Below are 25423 nucleotides of genomic sequence, written 5' to 3'. Positions count from 1 at the left end.
TCTTCCCGCTACACAGACAGTTGTTATAACATGCTGCAATAGACAAGATTGTAACAATGAAAGTGAACATGTTTAAAAAGAACAGAAAAACACGCAGACGTCATAGAAATGCCTTCCTCCAGCGAATGGACATGATCGTTGCCTGATAGTTCCAGCAAATGCAGAATCCATCAACAGACAACTTTGAAGGACTCGAAGTTTTTGCTGTATGAGTGTTCTTTTAGGAGGGCCGTGTGGCATCCATTACTTTAGTTTCGTCAAAGCCATAAGATTGCCTGTCAGGAACAAATTTTGCCTTCGATTGAAAATAATATCAAAATATACAAAGAAAAACAAAACCTTTGTTGTTCCTTCTTCTCATTATTCTTCCCCAAATCTTTTTCGTCGTTTGACGTTTTTTGCATTTTAGCATTCTTTAGTAAAAAAAATAAATAATGACACTTTTTGTAACCCCTGAACATAACATTTGAACAAATTTACGATATACAAAAACCCTTTACTCCAACCAAAATTTCACCTTCAATACTTCATTTGCAGTTTCTTATATTTTCAGAAAAATTCCCTCTGTAAATAAAAGCAAGGGGATCCATGCACAAATTTTTGCCCTAAAAACTAAGTTTCGCATTCCATTCTCGAAAAACTTAGCAAGCGAAATACCATTTGCACATTTGCGAAGTATTACCTTTCTTAACCTCGTACACTCGGCTAGCCTCGCGTGGACAATCGTTCATCACAAGTTCCACGAGCACTACTCGAAGCCCAACAACAAGCCTCGACGAATTCGAACTACACACCTCAACCTGAGAAACCTGCACCTTCGCACTCGACTACTGAGTGCCTTGGACAATGATGGTAAACTTAGTCTATTTATGATAGAACACATGAATAATGTAATAAAAAAATTATATACTCTGTTAAATGACATTCAATGAAACAAAAAATAAACAATTGACTTTTTTACATAAAGACTAGAGGTAAATTAAAAAGCATAGTTGCAAGAAATAATCATTCATCGTAAGATTTGATGAACGGAAATAGATTTCCTTACTCCTAAATCCATACATAAACGATTATGCTATATAATGCTTATTTTTTATTATTATATATACTTTAAAATGATATAAAACAAAGAAAATAAGAAATAAATTATAAACGAAAGTTTAACTACCTATATTATGGATACACAACCCCTTTTCATCATTTCTTCGAGGTAAAAAAGCTTGGAGCAAGTAACTTTGGTTTAAGGTTTATAGCACAGATATTTTTCTTATCTTTTTCACTTTTCGATGAATTAACTATCGAGGATTCTTGTATCATGTCTTCATCATCTGAGTTAGACGAAATATTTAAACTTTTTTCTTCCTTTTCATCAAGATGGGCATTTGGTAATATAGATCCTGCATCATGAATTGGTTCGTTTAATGATTTCCCTCTCATTTGATCGCTAGGAAATACTTCGTTTCTTTTCACAATGTTTTTTGATTTTGTCGATTGTGATGTGTTCAATGTCACCTGTTCAATAAAATTATTCCTACAATACATCAAATTTGGAAACATCACAGTGTAGTTTATCCAACAATATTCAGATGAATATTTACCTGGAAAGGAATGAATGGATTATTACTTCCACTGTAATTCTTCAAACTTCCACTCGCGGAATTCGATCCTTTACTAAATGATTCAACTTGATTCTTGGGGAAAACATTTTCCCAACATTCATGTGGCGATGCAGCTTGTTTCTCATGGATATGTTTTTCGGAAGAGAATTCCTTTCGCATAGAAGTCCTTGCATGACTCATGGGAGAAGTTGTAGACTCGTTATTGCATGAATAAGAGGAAGGTGAGAAATTGTTGTAATTAGTAGTAGATGCCATGGGACTAGTAGGAGATGACGTCATGTTGTTATATTGCCTCGAATATGTTTCAGGGGAAAAAGACTAAAGAAAAATTATGAATCATTTGCTGAAGGATAAGATAACTGAAGTTATTATCACGCTACTAAAAAATAATTATCGAATTGTAATTCGCGATGTAATTCACGACAGAGAAAAACGTCACAATTATCATGAAATAAATTATCAGTTCTTGTTCATTATAATTATCTAAAATTAGCACAAACGATTGTGTAGCTGTGAGTTTTTCATTTTCATTTGAGATTATAGTTAAAAGAGTTGCAAGGAAAACTAAAATATTCAAAAATCGAAAATGTCAAACACTCAATCCTAAAAAATTGAAGTCTGATAAGTATCCTTCTCATGATAATCGCTCTATACAACTAAACTGGCAACTTTGCACAAAAAACACATTAATAGGAATTCTTACTTACATATAGGGCCATATAAGCAGCACTTTCCATGGCTTCTTCAATAGAAACACAAGGTCCTCCAGAAAAAATTCTCCCCGCTACACAGACAGCTGCTATAACATACTGCAATAGACAAGATTGTAACAATGAAAGTGAACATGTTTAAAAAGAACAGAAAAACACGCAGACAATGAAATAAATATTTCCCACATACCTGAGCATATGCATGACTATACGTAGGTTGACAACTATACGTAGGTTGAGGCCAGTTGTTTTGCTGGCAAATAAGAAACAACATACCTGTTGAAGTGCTAAAGAATGACAAAATATAATTAATATTTACAATAAATATAAACAGTAAAAATTTCTGTAACAATGTGATCAACCCTATGTATATGACATGGGTTAATGGGTTATTCATATGAACATTGTTTTATTCATTCAAAAAAAACTTTCGTTTTTACTCACTATAATCATGGTGCATATCGCAAAAAATCAAATCAACACAAAACATACAATACCTAAGTGAAACTGGTGTAGCCTGAGGAAGATATGACGTCATGAAAGCATTATCTGAAAGGAAAATGTCAACGTTAACAATACATCATTTGTCATTTAACAGAAAACTTATAAAATAAAATTTGAAATAAAAGCCCAAAGTTTTCATGGCCAAAATATTAAACTTTAGTTGTTGCACACCTGGATAAAATAACGACGTTTGAGGTGAATGAATAGGAGTATTTGAATTATGAGATCCATTAAGTTGCAACATTTCACGAGTCGTGCGTTCACTTCCCTAAAAAAAAAATAAAGTTTTTTTGTTAAACATGCAATAACTACGCGACTGTATAAATAATTTAACAAAATTCTCACCTTAGCTGAAAGATGTTCTTTCATTGTCTCACTTGGAACTACTAAATAAAAATGATGAATTGGCGATAAATGTAGATGATGGGAAAAAAGCTGACCGTATCTACAGATAAAGCTACCAACATGCCTTTAGTTTCATTCCGTTTAACAGTTTGCGAATTTAATGGTTGATATTCCAAATTCCTGAAAATATAACAAAACACCATAACATAACGTTCTTATTCAAGCTATGACATTTGAAACGCAAAACTTACACTGGGCTGTTAAATTGATGATTCTGGAGTGAGGAATGAGACTCCAGACTATTATAACTTACACGGGGACTCTGCTCGTTGTTATTCTGTGCTATACCACTTGGACTTGGACTCTGGCGATTGGTACTCCACAATGACGTTTGCCAAGTTTTCTGATGGTAAGCACCTTTTCTGCTTCGTTTATATTCAGCTGGAACGCCATTTTTCGGATCGACCGAGTATTGAAGTGCATGTTGTGCCTGAACAAGAGGGTTTGGTAAACCTCTCTTTTCCCGTTCAAGACGATCACCATAGGAAAGGTTTAGAAGAGACCATTCTGGTATCACATAAAGTTTATTTTCAAATGCACCTGAACCTCTAGAAGATTTACATAAATGGGAATGAAACTCCATCAATCCGCAATGAAAAAGCAAATTTAAAAATGGAAGTAGATTGTATAATTTTAACGTGTATAAATAATTGAAACAAAAAGTAGTTTCATTAGTAGTAAAAACCCTCACCTTAATGACTCTCCACCCATGCATTCTTCATCAAATAAAACTTCATAATTTGCAGGTTCGCTTTCCGTTTTACCTGAACATAAATAGATCAACATGGATAGGTCACTGTTATAAACAACAGATGACCATGGATCAACATGGATAGGTCACTGTTATAAACAACAGATGACCATGGATCAACATGGATAGGTCACTGTTATAAACAACAGATGACCATGGATCAACATGGATAGGTCACTGTTATAAACAACAGTTGACCATGGATCAACATCGATAGGTCACTGTTATAAACAACAGATGACCATAGATCAACATGGATAGGTCACTGTTATAAACAACAGATGACCATAGATCAACATGGATAGGTCACTGTTATAAACAACAGATGACCATAGATCAACATGGATAGGTCACTGTTATAAACAACAGTTGACCATGGATCAACATGGATAGGTCACTGTTATAAACAACAGTTGACCATGGATCAACATGGACAGGTCACTGTTATAAGCAACAGATGACCATAGATCAGCATGGATAGGTCACTGTTATAAACAACAGATGACAATGGATCAACATGGATAGGTCACTTTTATAAACAACAGATGACAATGGATCAACATGGATAGGTCACCGTTATAAACAACAGATGACCATAGATCACTATGCATAGGTCATTATTTCAACCAACAGATGATCAGTAACATACCTTTATGAATGCCAACAATAGTTCCCTTAAGAGCAAACGGTGCTACACCCAATGTGCGTACGTTAACAACACGATCAAACAATTGAAAATCAGCCTTAGGATCTGGCGACACTTTACCAAAAAATTTCATTGGCTAAAAATATTACAAATTTGTGAAAATTTTTTATCCGCACGTATTATATAAAACAAATAAATGATTTTAGCATACTCTATAAAGAACAGAAGGTTTGACGCGAACTTTCACAATTTTGCTGCTTCTTCTTTCTTTCTGAAAGACAAATGTGCTCATCCAGTGACACGATAGCCTGAATGTACTAAATCGGACAGAAGATATGTATTTGGAAGGTAAGAGCGACAAATAATTATGTTTCATCACCATGATGTTGAAACCATGATGTTAAACCCATGATGTTCAACCACGATGTTCAACTATGATGTTCAAACCATGATGTTCAACCATGATGTTCAACCACGATGTTCAACTATGATGTTCAAACCATGATGTTCAAACCATGGCGTTTAAACCATGATGTTCAACCATGATGTTCAAACCATGATGTTCAACCATGATGTTCAACCATGATGTTTAAGCCATGATGTTCAACCATGATGTTCAACCATGATGTTTCACGATGTTTTAATGGAAGACGAAGACTACCTTATTATTACAGGTTTATTAAAGTTTACCAACCTTTAGTTTTTCTACAGTTTCTTCAATCTGTCTTATAAGAGGTTCATCCAGAGTGGAACTACCACAGCTCACGGCCTTCTGTTTGTGACTAGGGAGAGTTTTCAACCACTTTTCCACATCAGCAAAAATTGTTGATCTAACCATTCAAATTTAAGAAAATAAATATTACGAGTATGGATCTAGGAGAAAAGATGAAGGAAAGAGGAGGGTTAATAAGAATAATGGTAGAAGAACGTTGATAAACGAATTAAAACTATTATTAATGAAGTAATTCAAACCAGCATTTATTGCAAAGTTGCACTACACTAACTTTTCATCAGGAAACACATCAGATACTTTCAATCTTTCATTGTACAAGGAATTTTTTCTCAGGACGTCAAAAACCATTGGGAATCTACGAAACAGCATTTTATTATACATTTGAAATATAGACATACACACTTTATACAATTTTCGCCTACTTTTCTTGGTAAATTGAAATCGTTCGTTCAGTTTTTTTGGAAAAACTCCAATTTCCTTCACTTCTACGAGCATATCCTAAAACCTGGGAGTACAGATGTATCATGAATAAAATAAAAAAGAATTACAAAGAAGAAAATGTGTTAAGTATTGTTATCCATATAGTTCATACATGCTAACCTCTTTATTCTGCTTGGAAAATTTTAAATTTAACCCAATATCGACTTTACTCGAGCTATGATATAAATAAATACATATATAAGAGTTTGAAACAGAAAGATAATGATTCATGTGAATGCTGACCATTTTTCTTAATTCCTCTCTTGTGTGAAGCAAAGACTTTAACGTGTATTCGTAATACGGACAAAGTTTTATTCTTATTTCAAAATTTTATGCATCGGTTTTGTGAGTTAAATTAAAATGGTCAAGAGAACTACATAATGCACAAACAAACCGAGCAAGTATTTTAACTCTGAATACATAAGACAATTTCATTATTACTTTTCCTCATCACCAACAGAAAGGAGAACTTTTCCTGTGATCTGCGCAAGTGCAAGCGTTGTGAGTCCCAGTCTCTTGGCCATAATGTGCGCGGGTATGTAGTTTTCAGCGTAGTCTTCCTTGTTAATGATGAGTGAAATAAAGTCCGGCTCAGGAACAACATTAAGTTGAACTCTGACGCGATTCGTCTTCGAGTCAACCTCGATAACCTGAAGAGAAATATAACAAAAGCAATTTAAAAAGAAATTCATTTACTTTTTTTAAGTAAACCATTTTGTTGAAAACACTCCAACCTTTCCTAAAGAACCATAATGAGGAATGGCCATCATGAAACATTCCGTATCTACAGGAAATAGCTCAGCAACTGTAGTGCACAGACCTCTAGCATCGACCTCATCAAACACATTGATATTCTGAAGACAATAACAGACATGTCGTTATCATAGCAACTCGAACATTTCCAAGTTTCTGTAGTTTCTACACACTATAACTCAGACACAAAAACTCACCTTTACTGTAACTTGCAATGGACAAGTAGCAACCGAATCAGACCATATCTTTTCCGGAATAACTTCTCCATTACTCTCGCAAACATATCTATGAAGAAGTAAATAACATCATTAGTACACACGAGTCAACACCATACGAGGAAACAAACATCATATATACTTTTTCCCCTGTATTCGATAAGCTTCAATAAGAACGTGTGTGACACCAATATCAATTGCCTTCCTTTCAAGATATCTACAACAAAAACGATAAACTTTTGTACAGTTACTACGCAATGCAAAAATGACACTTAAAAGTGGTCATGTCTGCTTACTCGGATTTTTCACTATAGACTTGTCTCCTCCAGGCAGAAGCATCGCTTTCTGTTAAATTTACTTCCATAATATTTTCAGGTAAATCTTTTGCAATGATGTATCTGTAGAGGAATTCATATGAAGAATTGGCAGTTGCAAAGAAAACACTATAACAAAATACATTCACTAACTTTTTTCTCCCATCACTGACGCTTTTCACAAACGCTTCGACAAGATGTGGCCATCCAATATAACATGGTTTTCCCACCAAGGAGTCACAAATCTCCTTCAAATTCTAAGAAATATGAAAACCCCGTCCAAAGACGGTACAGCGACAATGTATAGACATAAACATACAATAAAAGTAAAAATTGAACACTCAATCGTACAGGTTCGTCAGTTTCGTCAATCTTCAACACCATACTTTCATTACGACTGTGCATTTGGAAAACTTTGACACCAGCTTTCTTCAGTTCACCCTTTCATTAGTAATAAAAGAAAAATCACTGACAGTCAGCTGACATTGTTAAAGCTTCAAACATTGCTATAAGTTACAACCAATCACCTCACAATTAATTAAAGTAGAATAACATTTTCACTTACAGTATGCAAGAGGTGTTTCAATGTTGGAAATCCAGGAAAGTAGATATCCATTTTTACATTTCGTAGAAGACCTAAAATAAAGTTAAACATTTTTAGGAAGGCGATTAATTGATAAAAATCGCACAGCTTTTGTTCACCTTTAATTATTTTCTCAGTTGACAGGCGATACTTGTTGATAGGTATGAATTCACAACTAAAAATAAGAATGTTTTTTAAAATAAAAGTAGTTAACTTTTCATTATCATAATAAAGAATCCACGAGCATTTAATACAATTGCACAGAAACGAAGAAAGATACCTTGCCCGACAACATTCTATGTCAGGAAACACTCCAGGTAGAGAAGACGTATAACGTTCAGTTTTTCCAGCATCATAAGTATACAACATACATGAAGTATGGCAATTACGCTCGCGTTCACTTTTCTTCAATCGTTGATAAAAAGGCTCCATTGCTTCAAGTAATCTTTTCTAGGTAATAAAATAGTTAAATTTTCAAATTTATACGTTACAAACCACATTTTTGTCAGTTGTAAATTTTTAACTTTTTTGTCATTTGGTTTCTTGGTATATGTTAGAAAAAGTTAGGAGAGCCACATCATCACTTGTAAATCTGCTAGATATAAATGTTGTCAGGCCAACCTCATCAATAAAGGGAATAAGAACAACAGCCTCCCAGTCTTGTTTTTTACCATTGAGATCCGTTTCAAAGTCAACAGGATAAAATTCAATGATTGGTGACTGTTCCATAATCATAAGATTTCGAAATGGTTCAGGCAACAACTCCTTGCTTGCTGCAGGTAATACTGCAAGCAGTTGCTCAAATGGCAGAAAGGGTTTGCCCATTTCAAATACAAGGGGATGATCTTGAAAATCTTTTATATCTGATACATATGGTGCATAATGAAATGGATAGTACCTAGAAAAAACATAGAAATTTATGAATATTATAACCACGTTATACTAAAGTCAGATATTATATTATAACTACGTTATATGAATGGTCACATAAGTATGAATGATACAACGTTATATGAATGGTCACATAAGTATGAATGTTATAACGTTATATGAATGGTCACATAAGTATGAATGTTACAACGTTATATGAATGGTCACATAAGTATGAATGATACAACGTTATATGAATGGTCACATAACTATGAATGTTATAACGTTATGTGAATGGTCACATAAGTATGAATGTTATAACGTTATATGAATGGTCACATAACTATGAATGTTATAACGTTATGTGAATGGTCACATAAGTATGAATGTTACAACGTTATATGAATGGTCACATAAGTATGAATGATATAACGTTATGTGAATGGTCACATAAGTATGAATGTTATAACGTTATATGAATGGTCACATAAGTATGAATGTTATAACGTTATATGAATGGTCACATAAGTATGAATGATATAACGTTATATGAATGGTCACATAAGTATGAATGTTATAACGTTATATGAATGGTCACATAAGTATGAATGTTATAACGTTATATGAATGGTCACATAACTATGAATGTTATAACGTTATATGAATGGTCACATAAGTATGAATGTTATAACGTTATATGAATGGTCACATAAGTATGAATGTTATAACGTTATGTGAATGGTCACATAAGTATGAATGTTATAACGTTATGTGAATGGTCACATAAGTATGAATGTTATAACGTTATATGAATGGTCACATAAGTATGAATGATACAACGTTATATGAATGGTCACATAAGTATGAATGTTATAACGTTATATGAATGGTCACATAAGTATGAATGTTATAACGTTATATGAATGGTCACATAAGTATGAATGTTATAACGTTATATGAATGGTCACATAAGTATGAATGTTATAACGTTATATGAATGGTCACATAAGTATGAATGTTATAACGTTATGTGAATGGTCACACAAGTATGAATGTTATACACGTTATATGAATGGTCACATAAGTATGAATGTTATAACGTTATATGAATGGTCACATAAGTATGAATGATATAACGTTATATGAATGGTCACATAAGTATGAATGATATAACGTTATGTGAATGGTCACATAAGTATGAATGATATAACGTTATATGAATGGTCACATAAGTATGAATGATATAACGTTATATGAATGGTCACATAAGTATGAATGATATAACGTTATATGAATGGTCACATAAGTATGAATGATATAACGTTATATGAATGGTCACATAACTATGAATGTTATAACGTTATATGAATGGTCACATAAGTATGAATGTTATAACGTTATATGAATGGTCACATAAGTATGAATGATATAACGTTATATGAATGGTCACATAAGTATGAATGTTATAACGTTATATGAATGGTCACATAAGTATGAATGTTATAACGTTATATGAATGGTCCCATAAGTATGAATGTTATAACGTTATATGAATGGTCACATAAGTATGAATGATATAACGTTATATGAATGGTCACATAAGTATGAATGATATAACGTTATGTGAATGGTCACATAAGTATGAATGTTATAACGTTATATGAATGTTCACATAAGTATGAATGTTATAACGTTATGTAAATGGTCACATAAGTATGAATGTTATAACGTTATGTGAATGGTCATTCATGAATGTCGTAACTATGAATGTTATGACTATTGTGATAACAAAAACTTTAAATTTACATAGCATAGGATAAATACATGTAGAATAATATATGATAAATATAAGGTAGCATGAGATACAATGCTATAGACAGTGGTAGGTTTCTATTATTGTGAAAATTTACCAACCATCCCCAGGATGAGACACCATTAAAATAATAATGCAATATCCACTGGATGGCTTCAACATATTTCATACACAACTCTCGAATAATGTCTTGACAACTAAACACAACATGATATATCAACACTAAGATTTTAAATGTTAAACATTTACAAAGTGAGGAATTTTTAAATATACATCTAACCTGTCATCCTCTGAAAGGTTAAATTTCTCTCTATAATAACGTAGCTTATACTTTTCATGCTCTTTAGTAAAATCTCCATCATCATCTTCGTCATCCAGTTCACCTTTTTCTTCAAGATAATTCAACAATTTTCCCTGTTGCTTCCCTGTATCACAATTCAGAGACATATTTTCCATGTCGACAGATGCTAACTTAACTGGGCCATCAACTTCAGAGAGCTCTGATTCCTGTGTGCGCACAGAAAAAGATACTTTGAAAGTCATTTTGATGATTTCAACACATATTTTAGAAAAGAAACACGTAAATATAGGGAAAAACTGTAAACCCAAATCATTAGGAATTCATAAAATATAACTAACAGAAAAAAGAACATCTCCTTTCTTCCCACAAGAAACAAAACATCAACATTTTTAGTGTATAGAAGGACAAAAGCACACCTCATCATCTTCAATGTTTTGCGACGTTTTTCCTTCAAGCCATTTTAAATCAGCAGAATTGTCTTCAAAGGTTTCAAGATCTAACTAAAATAAAGAAATGTGTTTGTGACACAACCTTCTTTAAGTAGATTGTGTAGAAAAAATGTATTAAAAAACCTTGGCAATGGCCCTTGTGTATGTTTCAAACCGCTGCAAATTAAGAATGCCACCATCATGAAGATAACCTATTTAAGCAATATCAATTAAAACATGAGACAGTACTGCTTGTTTAGAAATATTTGGATATAAAAAAGCAGTGATGAATTTAGAGGAGGTGTGTGGATGGGTGTGCACACCCCGTAGCTTTCACAAGGGGTGCAGAAGGGGTGCAAATTTCCATATGAAAGATTAATATACCTTCTAATGAAGCTAAAGCAACTATCAAACTACATATTTCCCAGGGTCTCAAGTCAAACCCACAAAAAGTCTGACATTCGAATGACATAACAACACCCACAATGGAGCCACCAAAATCTAATCCAAACTTAACAAACAGAATGATATTTTATTATAATTAAAGCATCCCCTGTACAAAATCATCATAGATCCACCCCTGTAACAAAAGCTCAACTTGCTATTACATGGTCAGTGATGTTGGCAAGGAGACAGGGGAGTCCCCCCCCAAATATTTCCCACACTATGATCTTTATGCATATAACCTAAAAATGCTAGTAATATAAACTATTATGTGTATTATGTAAGAATCATAAATTTTCCAGGGGTTCAACCAGCTCCCAAAAAAAGTACAAAATTAGAATCTGGTATGTACCAATCAAAATACAATCTTAGATGGCAGATATCTCATGAAAACAAATAAAATATACAATACCATCAGAAGAAACCATGACTTCCTTATATACTCTCCACAGATAAGGTAAGGCATCCTGTTTCATACAAATGTAACAATTATTCAAATGTAGTTTTGAACAAAACAGCAGATATTTTACCTACATGATTGATGTGAAAATTTGGTAGGTTAGGAACAAAATCATTTCCCACAAGAAAACCCATCAATATCCAATCATCGATGATTTTCTCTAAATCATAACCATACGAAATTTCCTAGGGAAAAAGACAAAAGCTATGATTACATAAAGATTGGCCAAACAGCTACCTTTAACAGCAAAACTGACATAAACATCTGAAATTCACCTTTAAAGCTACAAATTCCAAATCAATATACTCTCTCAAAAGAGACAAATGCAAGAGATGAAATGTAATATCTTCAGGATTGCTTATCCTAATAAATTAAAAATACTCATTAACATGCTACAAACAAAAAATCACATGGGATGGTGAAATACAAAACTATTTGACTGCAACCTTTTCTCTTTCTTTCCAAATCGAATCTCTTCACGAAGCAGAGAAAAATGTGGATCATGACTGGTCAAACCAAGCATTATCTAAACACCAAGAGCATTCAGCACATCAGCATAAAGCAATCATCTTTGTAAGAAAATCGTAACTTACTAAGTCAGCATCAAGACCATACAAACAATGCCTTGTGTTTGGATCATATCCAGGCTGTGATCTTTCAAATCTAATAAAATCCATTATCTTATGTTCTCCTTCACCAGGTGTCTGAAAGGAAAACAGATAAACAAGTACATAAACATAAACCATTTTTCACAAAACCCAACAATCATTCAACACAACACACCTCATGACCAGAAAGATAAATTTGCAATCCTTGCCAACCAGGATCAGTACTAATTTTTTTATTTACAAAATACTTCAGTTGTTCATGGAGTCTTACCATAAACTCTGTACCTAATTTTAAAGGAAATAGATGTTGAAATAAAACAAGCATATTTCTGATAAAAATGAATTAGAAAATTTCATACCTGGGGTGATACAGTTTGAGTCAAATCTTGCTTCCATAGGTAGCACTTCACCTTTTTGCTCAGCTTTCTTTACTGATGCTTCAGCTTCACGTGCTGACCTAGAACAAAGATTTATTTAATAGCTCAGAGATATTTGTATAAAATTGCAAGACAATCTTATTTAACAACCTAAATCTTCTCCCCCTTTGTTGGTTCATCTTTGCTCTTGGTGCAACACCATCAACAGCCATAAAAAATACTTTTTGCGGTTTAATTATCCTAAACAATACCTATATAAATACAACATCCACATAAATCAGTCAATTAAGCACAACTTAAAAAGAAAACAACATCTATTATGGTCCTTGTTTACCTCGATGTATTGAAAAATATTTAAAAAAATCTGCTCCTCCGTGATTCGAAAGTGTGGATCATCATCATTAGGATGAGAGCAAGGATGAATGATACCATTCATGTCCAAGTATAGGTTATCAAATTCAGGAATCTTAAAATTTAATTTTATATATAATTAATAAAGCATGCAATACTACACTTGCAACATAAAGAATATAATGTTGATATTTTCTCATGGAAATAAAAAATAAATGTTGACTGTCACATACACAAAAGGGAAATTCTCTGAATGTGAACCTGCATGGAAACATTTTAATTTTTGTGGGTCACACAAGTGATGCAGCACATCTCTAAGCAGAACTCTGAAAAACTTTAAAGGCAAATGTTTTGAGATAATGTTACCCTAAGACACAACAAATATGCTATATTACGTAAAGTCTTAACTATTGTCAATACTTGGAGCCAGGAATAAATACAAAATGACAGTGTAAATTTTGCATGTGTGATGATGAGAGAATCACCAAATACAATAAACACGATTCAAATAATAAATGTAGTTGCAGTAAATCTTCAATGACTAATTACAAAGCTGTAACTAATCATGCTACATTATGCAACCATACGTAAATATTTTAGTTAGAATGCTAATAATTCAACAAATGCAGTATTATATTCATAATTTTTGTCCAATTTTCTATAGTAATTGAAACAAATAAATGTAAAATTTTTGATTGATACATAAAAGCTATAACTATTTACTCACAAGGGTTGCAATGTAAATAAATTACCTGATGATCTTTTACAACTTGACTAAGACAAGGATATCGTTCACTCAACCAACGGTAAAATTTTGGCACTCCCATAGTTGTTGTACTTATATATAAATAAATGTCAGCTTATGAGTTTAATTTTTTTAAAATGTACTTATAAAAAATCTAAATGCAATTAAAAACCTTATATATTGATATTTTGCAACTTGTTTATAACGTTTACTAAAAACTTTTGAATTTTAATATGCGCTCGCGCATCCGCATCCGAGCATGACCCGCTTGTTGGCGGCATACGCCGCTAGAAAAGGCTCAGAGAAATTCATTTGATTTTTTCGTTTTTTTAGAAATATTTAGCTGAAATATATCATAGTTTTCGAGGTATTTAATTTATATGTCTTTTCTCAGCTTTTCAGGAGAAGAATGAAAAACATGACAGTCTAATTTTTTGACATTTTCTTTCACGAGTTTCCTTACCGTCCCCTCCCATAATGTTTTGTTCAGAATGATGTAATGTTGTAATATCCCGGATTTCGATGTATCACCCGATTTATTTGCAATTTGCTCGAGTTTGGTGAATTTAAAACTTTTATTTCAAGATTTGCCATTTATATCAAAGACAAGGAAAATACAAATTTCTTCATTGTTTGCATTTAGTTGAAGTGAAGTTGTCTTCTGACTGAATTCGCGAGATGTTCTTTCGGTAAGATGAAATTATATTATAATCTGCTGTTAAAATGGCGCACGCAAAAAATAATTTTCTCAAAATTTTACTTTGTTGTACTTGCCATGACATTTAAAATTATATCATTTGCAACAAAGACAATCAAACTTTACAAATCCTAAAAGCTTTATGTAATTGGAGTGAAAATGTTCAATTTCTGGAGGTTTTTGTTCGCAATTATTGTCCATGCTGTAAGCGTGGTCAACACCATGATAAATGAAATTTCTAAATACTGTTTGATATTCAAATAAATGTATTCTTTTACTAGGATCTGAAAAATGACACAAGATAATTATACAGATGTCTTCGATAGAGGGCAGTTGGTTGTGTGTTTAGAAAACTGCTTGGTGGATGTTTCAAAGAAAACCTCCCAACTAGTACCAGAAAAGACCTCACAAAGTTCTTTGTTGAAGAAATGTCTTGATTGTCAAATTCTTCTTCAACCAAGGCTATTTAAATCTTCGGAACAAATTAAACAATTGTCGGACAACAATATACAGTCATTTCCACCTTCTAATTGTATCAAAGAGACTACAGGAAGTCTCATCTTGCAAGCTTCATTGTCTACTGGTCTTTTAAAAGAGGGTGTATTCTCAAATGGGGGTGATTTACTACCATGCAAAAAAAGTATCAGTGAATGTGATGCAGAAATCTCAGATGTCAGTGAAGAGAGTAGAAATTTCGAAGACTTAATGACTCTTAGTGAATTTGCAAGACAAAGCTCATTTAAGGATGACTGGTCAAAAAGTTCTGAAATCTTTCAAAATTCTTCAAATCTAAGACTTGCCCAAATACCTGATGAAAAGCTATTGAAAAGACATAATTGCAAAGAATTGCAAGTTCAATTATTCTGGATAAAACCAACTTCGCACCAAATGCAAGCTCTTCGTCATCAGAATATTTTTAAAACTTCATCTGGGAAAGATTTTCGACATGAAAGATTGAGGCCTAAAGGGAGCCTCAGGCAATTTATTCCATTTATGTATGAGCAAGCAGCAACATCAAATAGGCGAAGAAGATTATCACATTTGGGTACTGGTTATAGCACTCAAAAAAAGCATTTGCAAAATCAGAAGAAACATATATTTAGAAACAAAGATAAAAAATCAAAAATCAAATCAAAACAGAAACAAAACTTGACCAAGTTGTTGTTAAAGATTGCTCTTAAAAAAAAGAAAATGGCTATGAAAGAACGAAATACATATGCAAATAGTTTGAACAGTATTAACCAGAGAATAAACAGGCAAAACTATTTCTGGCTAAAACTGTAATGCAAAATGTTGACACAAGTGTTAAACATACTTATTACAGAAATTTCCCAAATATTGGTACATAAAGTTGTGTTTTTTTATTACATTCCAACATATTTTAATTGTTGTAAACAGCCATATCCGAAATTTTTCACACAGCAACTAAAGTGCATAGTTTTTGTGGAGACTTGCTGCATCTCGAATCTACTAAGCACAATTTTGATCGATATAATAGGGAAATTTTAAATTGTTTTACCAATGTTGATTGTCTTGGATTAGAATAGTATAACTAAGTATTAGCATATTAATATATAGATTTACACTTATTTACATCAAAATTAAGTCACAAAAATGTTTTGTTAAGAAACTATTCAAGAGGTTAAATTGCAACCCATAAAACAGATGCATTGATTACTGAAGCAATTTTTAGGTACATCCTCACCTCATATTCTCCAAAATCATTTAGCTTTGTCTGGCCCAATTGTGGATTGCCCAATTCAAACTGGTGCTCGTGCTGTTCCTATAAGCATCATCAAAATTCTTTCTAAATTTTTTCAATGCAGCTTTCTCAAGTTCTTCTTCACACATATCTTTTTCATCACTTTTTAAACCTAAAGTGTTCTGAAGATGCTGAATATCAGCAGCACTTCGAAGTTCAGGAAGGCCTAAAAAATGAATTTTTCAATTTCATAGAATGCATAATACCAACATCAAAAACCATAGTTAAGTCACACCTGTTGAAAGCATCATGGTAAAGAGATTAATGAACAAATGACTGTGTTTTCGCAGGATTAAATAGGCTTTCTCACATATTTCTCTGAATCTATACAATTGAAATCAGTAAATTGTTAAAACAAAATCTTGATAGACATGAGCACTTTTTCTAATATTGAGTTCCAGCACCCACCGTAAAAACTCTTGACATTTGTCAGCATCTGTTTTTTTGCCGTTTGTTATAACGTAAACAAAATCTCGTGAAAGAATAAAAGGTACACGTTCCCTGTTTACACCAAACTTTACTTTAAAATTTCCCAGAAAATGTCCAAAATCAATATGAACAAGCTAAAATGTAAAAAAAACATAAAATTTGAAAAACCTACAAAACCCTGAGCAACTTTTTTACAACAGAATATTTACTTGGCCAGTTGTTTTGACCATAATGTTATCGCTATGCCTATCACCAACGCCCAAGACATATGTTGCAACACAGTAACCAGCACAAGACATAGTAAATGACTCAACTGCACCTCGAAGCCTAGGGACCATGTTTAATGAAACAATTAAATAGACAATACAAGAAATAGACAAAATTTTGCATTAAAAGTTTCAACTGGATTTTATAATTTAAAGTTACTCACATATCAGGGGATTTATTATGCTTTTTTAACCAATCAAGTAAGACTTCTTTCTTGAATGCACCTCGCACAACACCACCCTCTGATTTTTGAATATTTGCTAACGTTTTTGCATCAGTTACAACTTCTATAACACCAATCTTATCGCCAGTTGGTAATACAGCATAAGGAGTCATCCTAAATGATATTTTTAAACAATAGTGTATTCTTTTCTAGCCTGTAGACTAAAAACAAAAGGATACCCCAATCGTTCTTTAAAAACAAAAATGAAGAGAACGTTTGTTGAGAGCTTAAATATTTGTAAGGTAAATGTAAAGTAAAAGAATTCCTTGGAACATTGAAGGAACCATTTCTTACTCTAAATTCAATCCTTCTCTTTGCCATAGAGTATCCATGATCTTGAACATTTGCAAAGTAAGCATATCTTGGCGAAGATCTTGAAAAAATATCGATAATTCATAGAAATATACACTTCAAACAACTGCGTACTCCTTGCTCTACTAACCATCTCCATTTTTAAAAAGCAATGTTGTATCAGGGCCCATTTCATCATCATTTTCAAATACCATCCATAGAGGTCTCATTTTAGAGTCCATTGTTTTGCACTTATCAACTCTGAAAATACCACATTGTAAAAATTTCAAATGAAGGTTATTTGTGTATAAATAAACTACACAAATTTACCTTAAGCTTTTCAACTTGCATGATGGATCTACCACAGAATGAAAATTTGAAAATGCTTCTTGAAATGTAATCTGAAGAAGGCACTCTCTCATCGTTTGCTGACATTTTTCCTTCTAATTCACACAGAAAAATTATGTGCTTGATAAGTTTAATTTCGTGATTAATGTAGATCTCATATATTGTGCATTATGATTATATTATTACATTCTATACCTTTAATGCTTGACATTGCAACAATTCAGTGATTGCTTTAAGTTTATTCATGGCTTCCACCTAAATTAGTTCACAGATGAATGAATTAGTTTGATCTAGATTTTTACTACACAGATACATAAAAGATCAAGCTGTGTTGAAGGATATTTTTTTAAATGAAAGACTTGTCAGAGATCAAGTTTATTAAATTAACTGAGTTATTGTAAAATCTGTCAATTGAAATCATATATTGATGATACTTTGACTAAAAAAATAAAAATTCAAACACTTCTTAACCAATTAAAAATTATCAAAGACCTTCATAAAAAGAACTGCTTGAAGGGCATTCCAATTTTAAATAAGTATCAGCAAAATGTTTGTGAAAGACAAATGCAAGATCTTTCATTCTCAGTTCTTTCATTCTCTTATGCATTGTGTAAATAATTTTGAAGTATGAAAACATGTAAATTTGTTGATATGATGTATCATCAAAGTATCATCAATATCAACATATGAATATGTTAATATTGATGATACTTTGACTAAAAAAATAATAATTCAAACACTTCTTAACCAATTAAAAATTATCAAAGACCTTCATAAAAAGAACTGCTTGAAGGGCATTCCAATTTTAAATAAATATCAGCAAAATGTTTGTGAAAGACAAATGCAAGATCTTTAATACATTAAAATCATTGTACCCATCTTGTAAATCGAAAACATAATAGTATACTCATTACAATGCTGGTTACCTGTTTTGATAATGATGCCATGTGTGCCACACAACCTCTGCAGTAAGCTTCAAGAAGCAAACCAAATCTCACTGAAACTTCTGGAACATGCATTTCAGCCCTTGAAAAGAAAAGTATCAAATTCATCCTTTCTTTTATATTGAGCTGAATTACAATTCATTTACATACCTAAGTAACCAAAACAAAGAATGACCAATTTTTCTATTCCACAGAGCCCTTCGTAATAAAAACTTGGCCAGATCACAATCCAAGTATGCTTCATACTTTAGAACCTAAAAATTTACAATAGATACAAACTTTTTTTGATGAAACATATAGTTCATACATTTTGTCACAGTTTTTCATTCTCTTTTGTATTGTGTAAGTAATTTTGAAGTATGAAAACAATGTGAAAAACGTTTGTGTTGTGTAAGCGATTGTTGATCAATACATACTAAGATGTACTTCCTTCTCTTTTTCAGTGGTACTACCCCTAGTGTATTTTGTGACCACCACAGAGGATGTAATTTCTTTGGCTACACCCATATGCATGCATTAACAAGATGATAATCTCTCAGTAATCATCAAATATTGTTCATTTAAATTAAGTTCAGGTTGTATTCTTTCTTTATGGTTTGTTATACATCATTCAAAATGATTATTGAATATCGCGTCTCAGAGTTTCAATTTGGGTATTTTGAAGCTGTTTAACTGATTATTTTTGTGATCAGGCAACAGTAGGAAAAAACTGCATGCTGTGAACAATAACATTGCAGTGCTTTAAAACAAATTATGCTTAAAAACAAACATTTGCAATGGCAAGTCATAAGATTGTCTGTTAAACATAAACATAAAAATTATCAAGTGATCAATATTACCCTGTTTTAAAAAGTCACCCTAGGTACTTCTATATGTATGCAAAATTAATACAGCACTTGCTGGTTATTAATGCAAAACAAAAATCATCAAAATAATGACAATGATAGTAATGTGTTATGAATGATCAATGGCACCAACTAAACTTATTCAACATATAGATGCATATGATGCTGTATTTATTGATTTTGTCTTGAATGTAAATGTATTTGGCTTTGATATTATTGTTTATTAACAATTCTAACGGATGTTAAAAGATGCTATTGACATTCCTTTCATGTCATTAATTTTCATTCAATGGAATACATAATAAGGTGACTTTTTCATCAGTTAAAGACCAGCAAATGCTGTAATAAATATCAACATACTTGGACCAACTGAAGAAGATACAAATGAAGCTGACCATCACTAAATATAATAAAATAAATCATGAGTTGGTTTAGAAAACTGTGCACTGCTAAAAAATCATAGTAACTCACGAAAGCTTTTCCAACCATTGTACTGCAAAATGTCTAACTTCCATGTCTGGATACTTGAAATCAAGTAGTTCCAAAGCTGCTTCAGGTGAAATTCTGGCCAGCTTTGTAATAGTGCATGCATCTAACAGAGAAATAAACATCAATTTTCAGGGGGGTGATCTCAGGTGGATGTATACTTCACAATAAAATTGAAATAAGGCTTGTGTAGTTTAAGTTCTTATGATGAAATTATAAAGTAAGACAGAGCATGAATGCAACTTAGTTATTATTTTAATAATACATAGCCAAGGCCCTGAAACCCTTTGCTAACCTACCATGGCACCCATAGTTTAAACTGACTTTTGTCAAATAAGAATAGATCCACCCTACACATTAATGTACCATAAAATAAAACAAATATTATTCTGAATTAATGTTCAAAATAACAAAATGATAAGCATACCCTTGCAACATCTTCATGATTATTCCAGTGGATACTCAACAAAACCTTGGGCAAGGAGTTGGGAAAATTATCTCTGCATTCAAATCTAAACAGATTTTATGTAAGTTTTGATTTAGTTCTCTAACACTGTTTAGGTGTTGATATTTTTTTTACCTAAAAAACCAAATTAGATTGTTTCTCTGCTTCAGTGTACTTTGCAAGAGGTTCGCGATTTGTAAGTAATTGCAAGTCTATGTTAGCTTTCTCTCTCTGCAAACAGTTGTGAAATAACATGGTTTTAAAGTTCAACCAACATTTCCTGGAAAGCCATGGAAACATTCCAAGTTGGAATTCGGATATATAAAGATAATCATTAATTATACTGAACTTTTTCTTTATTACAGTCAACATAATTGCAACAAAACATCATTTTGCATAATATTCCAATACTCACAAGTATATCGTTTGAATCATTTCCAGCTAAAGTGGATGCCTTTTCAAGAATCTAGTGCAAGAAAATTAGATGAGTGTGTGTTGGACATTACATGAATATCAAAAGAGTAATGCTACCATTTAATGTAGGTTGGAAACTACATTACGTTGGATTTTGACCTTAATGAAAAGTTTCAAAATACATACTAATGACATGTTAAAAAACTATTGGAGATAAGCCAAGCTTGGACAGTTTTACAAAATTTCAATTTCAATAGTCAAAGCACTGTGGTGGTTAATTCTTCAACAGGAATTACCTTGTCAAATGGTGGATAAACAACACTGGCACCAGGTCTTGCATATTGAGTAAATTCAATGATCAAACAAGGTGATGTGCTAGTATTGATATTTGACACCACAGTACCAATTGGATTTAAATCTTGAAGATTGTCTTTCACAGGATAGGCATGAAGTTTGACTTTGCCTTGTTGTAGATAATTACGAAAGTCAAATAAGGTCATGTTTACCCAGGCTAAAGGTATTCTATCCTAAAATGTAATAGACTTAAATGTCAACAAATCACATGAATCTTTAGTCAAAAGCCAGGTTCAAAAAATTTCGTCATTCTGACCCTTTTTCTCTTGGCATATATTCCAAGACAAAGTTTGGCCATTCGTGGAATGTCACACATGTTAATATCAAACTCAAGATACTCATTCCAATCTGGTGAAGGACCTTCCTTTTCCCGAGAAAACCTTTCCTCACACAATTTTGTACTTCCATGATATAATCCAGCCCGAACTCCAATCTAAAATAAATACCAAACAATAAGTTGTTGCATTAGACACAGTTATGTGGTTTTCATGAAACTGTTGCTTTTCTACCTCTGTTCCTGAATCAACAGAGATGTTGGATGCAGATTTGATCTTAAACTTAAAGTTAGCATTAATTTCCCAAACAGTCAAGTTTACTTTTGGTGGAATTGGAGGAGGAGATACTGGGTCAGCAAATGCAGGAGCATAATCTTCCACTTTCAAGGAACTTTTTGGAACCACTGATAATTCTGGCTTCACTTGCTTTGCAATGCAATCCCGAATGTACTAAAAAAATAATAACACTGTATAAGCTATGACTATAAGTTTGTGGAAAGCATAAGTTTGTGCAATTTGTAGTTTATATTGGTCAGGTGCAACAAACAAAGCATTGCTGAGATAACACTAGTTTTAATATATCAAACAAAGAGCCAAATGAAGGTGATTGACCACCTGATATTGTAAGACAGGATAATTTCCTAATAAAAACGACTGTTTTCCTTTTATTTGTAAGGTAAATTTACTCATATCACTGATAGCAAGCTTCAGTTTCTCTGCCCTCCATTGCAAAGCTTTTGCAAGAACATCACTTGCTTTCCAATCACAATGAACGTGAAAATCAGAGCATTCTCTCCTATTTTTGGATCAGTAAGTTTACAAAGTGAAACGAGGAAGTAGCCATCCTCTAATTTTGAAGTGATATGTCTTGGTAGCTTAGGGAAATCATCACATAGATCCACTGGGTAAGCACACATTGCTCTAATATGCCATTCCTTTTCCTGTCTCTTCGCAGATATTTCAGTCGCAAGTTCCGCATATGTACGTCGAAATAAAGTTGTTTCAATGTTGTCTGTATGGTGTTCAATGGCACGAGTTGTGCCCATCAGGCATCTTATTTTCGAGTCCACTAATTCTTTCTCGCGAATTCCTCGCTGTGCAACCAATTTAAGAAATGGACGAAAAGGTCTAACGTCCCGAAGAGTTAGTCGTTCGTTGTCAACCATTTCTCGCTTTCCTTTACTGCTAATGTACATAAAATTATATTTTGTCGGTTCAAGTTCGGGCAACTTGTTAAACAATGGATACCTCTGCGCTTCTTCAAATAGTTGAGCTTTTATGTCCAAAAAACATGTAGTAAGAGTGGACATGATAGGCACCAAAACGCCAGTGGGTAAGAAGCAATTCACTTCGACTTTAGCCGCGACATCTGTACTATTCCACTGAATAAAATCCATCTCAAACGAGCTTCTTACAAAGTCAGTGAAAGATGACCGAATAAAAAAAACATGACGACATACTTCCTTCTTCCACGAATAATCGAAATACAATTGTACACATAAATAATACATATACAATACGGTATTTGAGCTGTGAAAGCGCGTTTTAACCTCCCACACACACGAAAGGTTTCGATGACCCAAACACGACCTTGATCGATACGAGTATGTGGCTTCACTGCTTCACTTGCGCATATTCTCATTTTCCATGAATTCGTGTTTTTATGGTTGCCTTTTCATACTTCTTTTTGTTTCAACTTCAATTTATTTTACTGGCTTGAGAATGGCTTGTGCTTTAGTGATTAAAGCCTGTTTATAACATGAAAAGTTTGTGGTATGCAAAAATTTGCATTTAGAGTGTGTTATTGTGTGTAGATTTATGTGTCTCAGGGAAGAGATAGCAGTATCCTTTATATGCCACTAAAACTTGGTAAAGAATTGTAAAATCAGTCATTTCACATTCATAACCAGAATAAAAAAAAGTTTAGTAAATATGATCAGAAAATGAAGAAAAATTAATTGTTAAAATCAATAATTCTGACCATTGTTTATCAACTTATTGTATTTTGTCAGCAAATTTTGAAACAAATACAAACTTTAAAATTGCAAGTAAACCAAACATTTAGGGAGCATTACACTTACATGCATTTGAAATGTCATAAACCGAAGCCAAAAATATGCTTTACATCAGACCCTGATCATAATGTAATTGGAAAATTTAAAGGACAGCTAGGTAGAAGTATATTCAATTCACTTTAGATGTATTGGAGGAACTCCTTTAGTAGAATGAGCATAGAGGGATTGAACCAGATTCTACAAACCTGAAAGCTGTCCATGTGGTAATTTCCCAATAAATATTCATCCTTGCCAACTATCTTCAGCACATAGTCTTTATCACTCTCAATAGCTCTTTTTCTCTCCTCTGAGTTTTGCCTGAATACATAGACAACATCGCAAGGATTGATACCAAGTGGAATTTCCAGTTCTTCCACATCATCTCCAGGGGGCAGATACACAATCACATTATATTTATCATTGTGAAGTTTATCGAATACATAGTCAGGAAGAGGATCAAACGAAATTTCTGAAGGATACATAGATAATGCTCTGTCCTCCCATGTGGATTTTCGTCTCTCTCGAGATTCTTTTAAAGATATTTTTAAATATTCCTTTCTAAAGTTAACGACCTCCTCATTTTGTTTGCCTTCCAGTTCAGCAGGGGTTTGTCTCATTAGAAACTTTATTTTCGCATCAAGTTCACAGTTACCCTTCTCGTCATTTCGTTTCTCTAGTAGCTTCAACACAGGCCTAAATGGCCGAACATCTGTCAGTTTCAGCGTTTCATCCAACAAAGTTTCGCGTTTTCCTTTCTCGTTGATACAAAGAAAACAATAGTTCGATGCTTCATCGAGACGACTGAAGAGCGGATAATTGTGTGCACTTTTAAAAAGTTTTGCTTTAATTTCCGCCAGGGTTTCAGAAACAAGACATTGCAAAGGAACCAAAACGCCAGTAGGTAAAAAGCAATCTACGGTCAGTTCTTTTGGTAGATCTGGTGAAGTCCATCCAAAGAAAACCGTTGGTGCCATGGTTGTTTTTAATTTTATTTCTTCTATTCACAAAAAATGAAGAAATATGTTGAAGATGAAACGACTACATTGCTTGAGTCATTTTGAAAGACTTATGAAAAGCATTTCCGTAACCAGATAATGCATGGTCTGTTTGTTTGTCTTACACTTGCTTGCCACGCGTGGCGCCTCAAAAGTCAATGACGTTCAAAAGTTTCGCTTCCCTTTTCAATATCTCTGGATTATCTGGGTATAAAAAGAACTGCTCATTTACACACAGATGCTTTGAACTCCAAATTCATACTAACTAAACGTTTAATTAAAAAAAGTTTTATAAACGCAGGTAATAACAGTCTCTCGGACTTATGTGCAATCGTTTTCTCAAGCTTTATCGAACATTTTTATAACGAGATGGCTCATTGCATTTAGATATTATTTATTGAAGACTGAAGGAAAGGAATTCTTATATTTTGAATAGCGATATTTGAATATGTAATATTTAAAGGGAGAAAACGAGTGCATATGA

At 32.9% G+C, this 25423-nt stretch overlaps 4 protein-coding genes across 6 annotated transcripts; 1 reads left to right on the top strand and 3 right to left on the bottom strand.

The window, feature by feature from the left end:
- Window positions 1-866: 866 nt before the first annotated feature.
- LOC124444051 (5'-3' exoribonuclease 1-like) lies at window positions 867-14323 on the bottom strand. 3 transcript variants are annotated; one of them, XM_046994618.1, is made up of 42 exons: window positions 14283-14305; window positions 14118-14202; window positions 13349-13480; window positions 13165-13265; window positions 12997-13094; window positions 12813-12922; window positions 12623-12733; window positions 12476-12555; window positions 12305-12392; window positions 12104-12214; window positions 11982-12036; window positions 11270-11337; window positions 11114-11197; window positions 10677-10903; window positions 10498-10593; window positions 8335-8611; window positions 7994-8163; window positions 7833-7888; window positions 7696-7766; window positions 7482-7571; window positions 7284-7387; window positions 7113-7214; window positions 6959-7033; window positions 6799-6886; window positions 6583-6702; window positions 6290-6498; window positions 5969-6023; window positions 5791-5873; window positions 5640-5723; window positions 5330-5465; window positions 4847-4906; window positions 4639-4771; window positions 3930-4002; window positions 3430-3786; window positions 3303-3358; window positions 3179-3219; window positions 3005-3101; window positions 2827-2878; window positions 2520-2616; window positions 2327-2428; window positions 1599-1937; window positions 867-1512 (listed from the first exon to the last, which is right to left on the bottom strand). In XM_046994618.1, exons 2-42 carry the CDS (start codon window positions 14190-14192, stop codon window positions 1198-1200), a joined length of 4878 nt encoding a protein of 1625 aa, XP_046850574.1. In that variant the 5' UTR covers window positions 14193-14202; window positions 14283-14305; the 3' UTR covers window positions 867-1197. The 3 variants fall into 3 exon arrangements, 2 of the variants coding, with proteins under 2 accessions (XP_046850574.1, XP_046850575.1); XM_046994619.1 differs by having other exon boundaries at window positions 1442-1531; window positions 14118-14323; XR_006947807.1 differs by lacking the exons at window positions 867-1512; window positions 1599-1937; window positions 2327-2428 and having other exon boundaries at window positions 2553-2616; window positions 3492-3786; window positions 14118-14323.
- A 164-nt stretch (window positions 14324-14487) lies between these two features.
- LOC124444886 lies at window positions 14488-16134 on the top strand. Its single transcript, XM_046995558.1, has 2 exons — window positions 14488-14799; window positions 15089-16134. Exon 2 carries the CDS (start codon window positions 15099-15101, stop codon window positions 16089-16091), a length of 993 nt encoding a protein of 330 aa, XP_046851514.1. The 5' UTR covers window positions 14488-14799; window positions 15089-15098; the 3' UTR covers window positions 16092-16134.
- On the bottom strand, window positions 16073-25325 carry LOC124444883 (phosphatidylinositol 4,5-bisphosphate 3-kinase catalytic subunit beta isoform-like). The gene is given in 22 exon segments (XM_046995551.1): window positions 16073-16735; window positions 16805-16893; window positions 16978-17132; window positions 17208-17325; window positions 17429-17602; window positions 17783-17861; window positions 17931-18040; window positions 18110-18222; window positions 18323-18382; window positions 19054-19153; window positions 19222-19325; window positions 20277-20316; window positions 20388-20481; window positions 20484-20508; window positions 20830-20914; window positions 20983-20999; window positions 21001-21078; window positions 21263-21313; window positions 21558-21788; window positions 21872-22048; window positions 22125-22340; window positions 24151-25325. Coding segments are annotated over 22 exon segments (3087 nt in total). The 5' UTR covers window positions 24919-25325; the 3' UTR covers window positions 16073-16532.
- Window positions 22521-23416, bottom strand: LOC124444887 (phosphatidylinositol 4,5-bisphosphate 3-kinase catalytic subunit alpha isoform-like). Its single transcript, XM_046995560.1, has one exon. It carries the CDS (start codon window positions 23399-23401, stop codon window positions 22598-22600), a length of 804 nt encoding a protein of 267 aa, XP_046851516.1. The 5' UTR covers window positions 23402-23416; the 3' UTR covers window positions 22521-22597.
- Window positions 25326-25423: the final 98 nt, after the last annotated feature.

This window comes from Xenia sp. Carnegie-2017, unplaced genomic scaffold, assembly GCF_021976095.1.
Source record: "Xenia sp. Carnegie-2017 unplaced genomic scaffold, XeniaSp_v1 HiC_scaffold_21, whole genome shotgun sequence".
In the NCBI taxonomy this organism is placed as follows: Eukaryota; Metazoa; Cnidaria; class Anthozoa; order Malacalcyonacea; family Xeniidae; genus Xenia; species Xenia sp. Carnegie-2017.
This window is presented reverse-complemented; position numbering and strand designations above follow the sequence as displayed.

Coding starts and splice junctions, on each gene's coding strand:
- LOC124444051 (XM_046994618.1), bottom strand. CDS start 14,192: ATGGGAGTGCCAAAATTTTACCGTTGGTTGAGTGAACGATATCCTTGT. Junction 6,703..6,798: donor CATTGCAAGTTACAGTAAAG/GTGAGTTTTTGT, acceptor TATTGTCTTCAG/AATATCAATGTGTTTGATGA. Junction 5,466..5,639: donor GATGTGTTTCCTGATGAAAA/GTTAGTGTAGTG, acceptor TTGAATGGTTAG/ATCAACAATTTTTGCTGATG.
- LOC124444886 (XM_046995558.1), top strand. CDS start 15,099: ATGACACAAGATAATTATACAGATGTCTTCGATAGAGGGCAGTTGGTT.
- LOC124444887 (XM_046995560.1), bottom strand. CDS start 23,401: ATGTATTATTTATGTGTACAATTGTATTTCGATTATTCGTGGAAGAAG.